Source organism: Arachis hypogaea, chromosome 19 (genome assembly GCF_003086295.3).
Source record: "Arachis hypogaea cultivar Tifrunner chromosome 19, arahy.Tifrunner.gnm2.J5K5, whole genome shotgun sequence".
NCBI lineage: Eukaryota > Viridiplantae > Streptophyta > Magnoliopsida > Fabales > Fabaceae > Arachis > Arachis hypogaea.
Genome location: NC_092054.1, coordinates 132,381,829 through 132,391,190, shown reverse-complemented (window position 1 = coordinate 132,391,190; position 9,362 = coordinate 132,381,829). Strand labels below are relative to the sequence as shown.

At 27.3% G+C, this 9,362-nt stretch overlaps 1 protein-coding gene and 1 non-coding gene across 2 annotated transcripts; both read right to left on the bottom strand.

Annotated features, from left to right (window-relative positions):
• Positions 1 to 5,363: 5,363 nt before the first annotated feature.
• Positions 5,364 to 8,804, bottom strand: LOC112776698 (peroxygenase). The gene is made up of 5 exons (XM_025820922.3): positions 8,400 to 8,804; positions 7,087 to 7,322; positions 6,020 to 6,114; positions 5,806 to 5,931; positions 5,364 to 5,688 (listed from the first exon to the last, which is right to left on the bottom strand). Exons 1-5 carry the CDS (start codon positions 8,506 to 8,508, stop codon positions 5,529 to 5,531), a joined length of 726 nt encoding a protein of 241 aa, XP_025676707.1. The 5' UTR covers positions 8,509 to 8,804; the 3' UTR covers positions 5,364 to 5,528.
• LOC112781922 (U5 spliceosomal RNA) lies at positions 6,193 to 6,309 on the bottom strand. The gene has a single exon (XR_003192669.1). It is a non-coding gene; the product is annotated as a U5 spliceosomal RNA (small nuclear RNA).
• Positions 8,805 to 9,362: the final 558 nt, after the last annotated feature.

Genomic DNA, 9,362 nt, shown 5'->3' with positions numbered 1-9,362 from the left:
CTCAATTCCTCTTTGTGCAGTGGATCACTCCTTAATAACATAATTAATGGTTAATTTGGTTATTAAATTTTTTATTAAAAAATATCTTTATTTAATTACATAATAGAATATATATTCATATGTAAAATATAATATAATAAAGTAAATCTATTTAAGGTACTGAAATATAATTAAAATCATGAACATATAAATATAATAGTAAAATTTGTACTCTAAACAAGTAAATATATGTTTTATCATATATAAATTATTTTAAAAAATTGAATAAATTGTTAAAATTAATAACAAAAATTTAAAATGATAAAATTTAACTTTCTTACCGTATTTTATAATATTTTATTCTATTAATTTTTAATTTATTAGTCTTTTATTATTTAATTAATGATTAAACAAACTATTTTTATAAAAAATTATTTTTTTTGTATTATCTTAAAAAAGAGATTAATATAACAGTTTAAAAAATAACGTAAAAATAATATTTTAAATAAAAATAATTTAATATTAAAATTTTTAAATACAAAAATAAATTGTATAAATATTTAACAAATAAATATGAAATACATGCCTAAAATAAGTAAAATATATAAATAGAAGTACCCTTGAGAAATAGAGAATTATTTTTATCTTTTTTATTTATTTTAGGCATGTATGTCATATTTATCTCTTAAATATCTATACAATTTATTTTTACATTTAAAAATTTTTATATTAACTATTTTTTATTTAAAATATTATTTTTACGTTATTTTTTGAACTGTTATATTGGTCTCTTCTTTAAAATAATACAAAAAATAATTTTTCATAAAAATAATTTGTTTAATTATTAAGTAAATAATAAAGTACTAATAAATTAAAATTTAAAAGAATAAAAATACTTGTAAAAAAGTTAGATTTTATCATTTTAAACTTGTGTTATTAATTTTAACCATTTATTTATTTTCTTAAATAATTTATGTATGATAAAAGATATATTTATTTGTTTAAAATATAAATTTTATTATTATATTTATATGTTCCTGATTTTAATTATACTTTTAAGTACTCTGAATAGATTTATTTTATTATATTATATTTTACATACGAATATATATTTTATCATGTAATTAAATAAAGATATATTTTTTTAATAAAAAAATTTAATAACCAAACTAACCATTAATTATGTTGATAAGGAGTGATCCACTTCAGAAAGAGGGATCGAATGAGAGGATAGGATATAGCGATAAGGTCAGCACTGGCTATATTGGGAAGGACGGCAAAGTTACAACGTGAATTTAACAACGTCGTTAAGAGATGATGACGACGACGTTGGCGCTTCTTGTCACGACGGCTATGATTGGAAGGACCGAAGCTACGCGACGAAGAAAGAATGGAGGAGTGGAAATGTGCTTCAATTAACGGAACTGAGATTTTGATATTTTAAGAAATTATATCATTACCTAATTCAAATAATAAATTACAAAATAATGTAACTATGGTTAAGATGATAAACAATTAAAATTTGACACATGATGAAGAGTAACTTACATGTTATTTTAGAGAGAGTTGGATAGAATTCACCTCATGTTTATGTCATGTAATCATTTTTAAGTAAACAACACTAATAGAAAGGTTATGACTCTTAATTCTTTGACACCACAACGCAACTCACGCTTAACATTCTACCTATTACCGTCGAATTAAAAATTGACCCTGTCTTTTACTAAAATTGTTGAAGAGAATGAAAAATTTTCTTAGAAAATATTTGTTGAATATGTACTCTTTATGTACTTTCACTAAAAAATAATTATAATGGTAAGTCTATTATTGATAAAGAAATAATCTAGGTAATCAATGGAATCCATTAAGAAAGATAACCAACTATCTTCACAAGTGGCAAGCAAGAGAATTATCCCCATCCCTATATTTTAACTTCAATGGAAGTTCGTAATTTTTTTATTATGGTTCAAGAGAATTTTAAAAAACTGAGAAATTCCGCATTGAATAAGGCATTCACAAGGATTGGATCAATAGTTGGTTATTAATTTAGTGACTGGTGTCATAAAGTAATAAACTTGAACGACCAAATTCTGCTTAATATTTTTCGATTTGGAAGATATCAAAGAGACGAAACGAACTTAACTAGGTTTATTAGAAATATTTTGGTGCACGGAGTAAAAGACGGTCAAACTAGTATTGTGGACCATTGTGAACATCTATATAGAGTGCTCGAAAAACTTTTTTCTCTGGATTCTCGTGTATTGTATATGAAGTGGCACTTGACTAACACAGGAGAAAAGTACTTTAGAATGCGGAATAGAGAAGAAAGTGAGAAAAGGGCACTACAATATTAAGCATATATTGTGAGTTGTTTGCTGAAGAGAATGAAAAATTCTCTTAGAAAATATTTGTTGAGTTATTACATATTTACACCTTGTATATTATGTACTCTTTATTTATTCTCACTAAAAAAATAATTACAATTGTAAGCCTATTATTGATAAAGAAATAATCTAGGTAACCAAAATCCATTAAGAAAGATAACCAACTAACTTCACAAGTGGCAACAGCAAGAGAATTATCTCCCATCCCTATATTTTAACTTCAATGGAAGTTCGTAATTTTTTTTTATTACGGTTCAAGAAGATTTTAAAAAATTGAGATATTCCGCATTGAATAAGGCATTTACAGAGATTGGATTAATGGTTGGTTATTAATTTAGTGACTGGCGTCCTAAAGTAATAAACTTAAACGACCAAACTCTGCTTAATATTCTTTGGTTTGAAAGATATCAAAGAGACGTAGCAAACTTAACTAGGTTTATTAGAAATATTTTGGTGCATGGAGTAAAAGACAGTCAGACTAGTGCTGTGGACCATTGTGAACATCTATACAGAGTGTTCAAAGGACTTTTTTCTGGATTCTCGTGTATTGTATATGAGGTGACACTTAACTATCTCGGGAGAAAAGAGAAGAAAGTGAGAAAATGACACTACAGGATTAAGCATATATTCTGAGTTGTTTGCTAAAGAAGAGAATGAAAAATCTTTTAGAAAATATTTGTTGAGTTATTACACCTTATATACTATGTACTCTTTATGTACTCTCACTAAAAAAATAATTACAATCGTAAGCCTTTTATTGATAAAGAAATAATCTAGGTAACCAATGAAATCCATTAAAAAAGATAACCAACTAACTTCACAAGTGACAACAGTAAGAGAATTATCCCCCATCCCTATATTTTAACTTCAATGGAAGTTCATAATTTTTTTTGTTACGGTTCAAGAAGATTTTAAAAAACTGAGATATTCCGCATTGAATAAGGCATTCACATGGATTGGATTAATGGTTGGTTATTAATTTAGTGACTGGCGTCGTAAAGTAATAAACTTGAACGACCAAATTCTGCTTAATATTTTCTTAGGTTTGGAAGATATCAAAGAGATGAAGTGAACTTAGCTAGGTTTATTAGAAATGTTTTGGTGCATGGAGTAAAAGACGGTCAGATTAGTGTTGTGGACCATTGTGAACATCTATACAGAGTGTTCGAAAGACTTTTCTCCGGATTCTCGTGTATTGTGTATGAGGTGGCACTTAACTATCTCGGAAAAAAAGTACTTTAGAATGCGGATTGTGTATGAGGTGGCACTTAACTATCTCGGAAAAAAAGTACTTTAGAATGCGGAATATAGAAGAAAGTGAGAAAAGGGTACTATAGGATTAAGCATATATTCTGAGTTGTTTGCTAAAGAAGAGAATGAAAAATCCCTTTAGAAAATATTTGTTGAGTTATTACATCTTATATACTATGTACTCTTTATGTACTCTCACTAAAAAAATAATTACAATGGTAAGCCTATTATTGATAAATAAATAATCTAGGTAACCAATGAAATCCATTGAGAAAAAAACCAACTAGCTTCACAAGTGGCAACAAAGTAATAAACTTGAACGACCAAACTCTGCTTAATATTCTTAGGTTTGGAAGATATCAAATAGACGAAGCGAACTTAGCTAGGTTTATTAGAAATGTTTTGGTGCATGGAGTAAAAGACGGTTAGACTAGTGCTGTGGACTATTGTGAACATCTATACAGAGTTGCTCGAAGGACTTTTCTCCGGATTCTCGTGTATTGTGTATGAGGTGGCACTTAACTATCTCGGGAGAAAAGTACTTTAGAATGCGAAATAGAGAAGAAAGTGACAAAAGGGCACTACAAGATTAAGCATATATTCTGAGTTGTTTGCTAAGGAAGAGAATGAAAAATTTCTTTAGAAAATATTTGTTGAGTTATTACACCTTATATATTATGTACTCTTTATGTACTCTTACTAAAAAAATAATTACAATGGTAAACCTATTATTGATAAAGAAATCTCATGTCTTAAACTGTTTAAGGTGTGATGTTGATGGTTTGATGAATCAGAAGAGATTAAGAGAAGGAGAGAAATAAATTTTTCTTATTGTTAAAGAAAATGAAAAATCTCTTTAGAAATATTTGTTAAGTTATTACATTTTATATATTATATATTCTCACTAAAAAATAATTATAATAGTAAGCTTATTATTAATAAAAAAAAATCTAGATAACAACCACCACGTCTTTCTTTAACGACGAGGATGCCACCGCTGACTCAACAATGCTTAGTATCTTCTACCCGTTAATAAACTACTAGCAAAATTCCAGAGACCCGTGTTATATCCTTCTTCAAATTCTCACTTCCCCTTTTTGTTTTAGGAATTTACACTAACCCTAATCGATAAGAAACACTACCTTACATAATCTCTCTTATTGAAAATGAATAAAAAAAATTAAATGTGATTTTTTTGGAATTTCTAAACATTTTACACTTCCCCTCTTTGTTTTAGGAATTTGCACTAATCCTAATCGATAAGGAACTCTACCTTACATAATCTCTCTTATTGAAAATGAATAAAAAAATTAAATGTGATTTTTTGGAATTTCTAAATATTTTACAGGTTCACTGTGACAAAAAAAAAATCCACCAGTGCTGAATAAAAAAATAATTTTATAATATTATATGTATTTTTTTAACTGTTCAAATATGTCAATAAGAATAGTCTATCCCTCGATATTTACTGTTTACGTTTATGTATTCTGTATACGAAAACAAATGGTGCCTTAATGATAGTGTGTTTGCGTTTAAACTTTAAACACCAACTTTGAGAACTGATCCCGCATCTGCTTTCCCCGCACATACGCATAATGGAAAATCATGCAATTGGATACGCCCCCCATACGCCTGAGTGACACGCACATTCTTTACGTGGAGAAAGATTCCCCATTCACCACCAGAGGTTTTTCGTTACAAATAAAAGGAGATAATATATATGCTATATAGATTATATATTATAAGGAGTGATACAAATTAATGCAACTAAAATTTGAAATTCTTCGATTACATCAAATATAGTCACATGCTGCTGCTTCTTTATTGTTGAAACATCTTTCTAACAGTATTAACAAACAAAGAAATTTCACTTAGCAATGATTATTCTCATACCATACAAGAGAGACAAATATTTCAACTCGTCTTAGCATCATCATAATATCCATAATTCATCTTAGCACAGTATTCAAATAAGCTGCCATCGAAGCATCTTCTCACAGCCTCCTTAGACAAGAAACCATCCTCATCCCTTGCCAGAACATACAGAACCCCCCATTCAAATTTAGCAGCAGCCCTGCAAACAAATAAAACACGTTATTTATTTATTTATTACTAATAGGCACTGCATTAAAAATAATTTCAAATATATAGTATTGACTTATTATGCTTTCAATATATTATTATATTTTACCAGCCATATGGATCAAATGCATTTCGGTTGCCCTCAGTCATGTCCCAAATCTCTCCAAGTGTGAGCTTATCAGGTACTGTACGAGCATACTTGCTAAAAATGTTCTCAAGATTTACCGGTACATAACTGTCATTTAATTAGTTAAGAATGTTAATGTGAAACATAATTAAACATCGGTTATTGGTTATTAACATCAAATAAATTAGTTGCTAACCGTCCTTCCGTGTCATAAGTTCCACTATCACTCCCATGCTTTATTTTGTGAATATTGTGTATGTAGATTGGCAACAGGAAAGAGGGATACCAGTGCTGCAAAATTTTGAAACCATTAAAGGCAAATTTATAAAACGTAAATAGAAAAAAAAATTTATTTAACTATGATTGCAGAGTCTACCAAAGGAAAGACTCTTTCAAAAATTAGCGTATGCCGCTAAATGTAAAAAGCACACGGTATTCTTTAGTAAAAGGCGAAAGAATAGTTCGCTCTGTGCTCAACACACGGCTCCGTAATTTGCAATGTTATTGGTCCTTAATTTTATAGCATGTAATATAGTTTCCACTTAATCTGTTGCAAGATGTGGGGTTATTATGGTACGTCAACTCTAACATTATTACTCTGTGTTCTATTATCTATGATTTCTCTTCAACATTTCTCCTTCCTCAACACATTTACAAATTTAATATTGCTTCCTCTTCGAGTTCTATTTGAAATCTAGAGGTCAGAATTCGAAGCAGACTGTCAAAACAAAATCAGAACGAGCTATGGACATTGTTTCTACTTGAAGGTGACCAAGTTAGTCCGTTTTCATTTTTCAAATTTTTTTATTAAATAAAAAAACCGCTTCTTATAAAAAAAAAGCACAACTTTTTTTTTTAAATATTTATTTATTTTGGATTGTTATTTAAATAAAAAATATAGAAAATTTATAAAAATAAAAATATAACACTCAACAACACAAAAATACTACGATCTTATTAGCCTGTCGGGCTTCGGGTTTTTGGACCCGTGGATTTGATGGGCTTATTTTTCGGATTTCTTAGTCCAGCCTGCTATATTTCTACCTCTCCGTAATTCATTTATTTAAGACCCATTCTTTGGTTACACCCACTCTTTGGGTGTGGTCTTACTACTAAATTTTGACAACGCAAAAGCGGGAGCAAAAATGTTAAAATAAAATAACTTTAAAATACAAAAAAGGAAAAAAAAAAAAAAAAAAAGAACTTGAAGTAGATGGATATTGGATTTTAATGAACAAGGTGGAGAAGAGAAGAGAGACTAACAGGGAGAGTGGGATAACTCATAGCGAGATTGATTCCAACAGCCATGATAATAGAAGCGATGAAATTAAAGCCAATCGCACGGAGGCCCACGAATGTTTCCCAAGGATAAACAATTCCATTGTCATCTTGGTCAAAGAAAGCACAATGTTGCTGTAGAACACTCATATTGTTGTGCCTGTGCCCTACTGTTCCATCTGGGTGCTTTGTATCTGGTGCTGTCAGTGCTCGAGCCATGTCTAACTCACACACACCACCATCACACATAACATATCTATCATCTCATCACAAAATTAATAAAATATTTTTTTATTCTCAACTTTTTAAAAATTTTAATATATTTTAATTATACGTTTAAAGATTAATATCGTTAACAAAAATACTAGCATAACAATTGTGTTTCATTCATCATCCAATCCAAGATATAATTGCCATTAACACTTCAGCTATGATCAGGGACGGATTTAGGTAAAAAAAAGAGGACGGACCAAAGACGGACCTAGGTGATGATAAGAGGAGAGCACTTGCCCACTAGAAGTTTACAAACAAATTTATAAGTACATAACTACATATAGGCGAATATATTTTATTTCTATTATTATATTATCTTTGTCCTCATTAAAATTTCAATATTTATTTTATTATAAATATCAAAATTAAAAATAAATAAATAACAAATTTAATATTAATAAATATTAATAATATATTTTTTAAAATTAATAAAATAATTAACTACTAAGCTAAAACTTAATCTTCTAAACATAAGTAAAATTAATTTTTTTCTAAAAAATACTTAAGAATTAAAAAATGTTATTTATTTATTAATTAATATTTTTAAATTAATAATATCTCAAAATTAAATTTAAAATGTATATAAAATATAATATTTAATTATTTTAAAATAAAAAAATATTTCAGTTAATTTTTTATTATTTTAAATTAATATATTTTTCAATTTTTATCTATAGATCTAGTTTTTTGAGTATTTATATATATAATTTTAATTTTAAAATATAAAATATATCAATATTTAGTAAACTTTATTTTAATATATTTTTTACTCATAACTAAAATGGATTCATCACTAATTTATGATTATCACATATCAATAATAGGTCAGTCCATAATTATCACATACATTAGCCTCTATTAACAATATTAATTCTCAAAAATATAATTAAAATATATTTAAAATATTAAAAATAAAAATAAAATAAATTAAAATCGATAATATTTTTAAAATTTTTCAAAAAGACAACAAACAAGACGTATTCTTTACTCCAAAATCAATTAAAAAATTATTATTATTGACTTACATGGCTTTGGAAGAGAGTCCTCCAAGTCATTTCTGACCCTTCTTTCTACAGTAACATCTGCATAATATGCCTCAGTTACGAGTGACTCCTTCTCAAACTCTGCAGCCATTTGCGTTTCAAAGACTAGTAATCTTCCAAGTTCTCTTCTCCACCCAACTTGTACAACTACACATACTTATATTATTTGAGAAATTAAAGAGGAGTAACAAGTGCAATTGAAGTTTGATACATGGAGAAAGTAGCAAGAGCCAGCAAATATTGCACGTGTCATGCATGCACCGTTTAGGAACATGACGATACATCTAATTGCTTATCGGTGGCATCTCCTCTGCATTCTGCACAATATTATTCTTCTCGCGCTTCTATACCACCGATATTTTGGTGTCTTCTATACCACGGATTCTTAACTACCGTATATAAAATACTGATACTTTATTGAATTGTAGTGTTTGTATATTAAATATATTTTTAATATAATATATGTATTATTGTGTTTAACTTTGTTAATAAAAAATAAAAATAATTTTTGAATATATTTAAATATTACTACGTATTAATATATTTAATTTTATTTTTAATATATATTCTTAAAATAAATTTAAAAATATTATATATTATTATTTATTAAAACAAAAAATATTTTAAATATTTTATATAATTAAAATAAAATATTAAAAACATCTAAAAAATTAATTTACATTTTAATATATATATATATATATATATATATATATATATATATACGTGTTTTTGTATTTTATAGAATTTTAAAATTTATTTTTGTATCTTATAAGATTTTTAAATTTGTGTGTTGTGTCCTATGTCATAACGTGTCCTGTGTTCGTATTAATATCCATGCATCATAAACTACAACTCCTATAACAACAACTGTGTTGTAGAAATTAATAATTCATCTTTTTCTAGCCATGCATTAAAAAAGGATTTTTCTAAAATAAATTTAAT

Coding starts and splice junctions, on each gene's coding strand:
- LOC112776698 (XM_025820922.3), bottom strand. CDS start 8,508: ATGGCTGCAGAGTTTGAGAAGGAGTCACTCGTAACTGAGGCATATTAT. Junction 6,115..7,086: donor TGAGTTATCCCACTCTCCCT/GTTAGTCTCTCT, acceptor AAAATTTTGCAG/CACTGGTATCCCTCTTTCCT. Junction 5,932..6,019: donor ACTTATGACACGGAAGGACG/GTTAGCAACTAA, acceptor ATTAAATGACAG/TTATGTACCGGTAAATCTTG.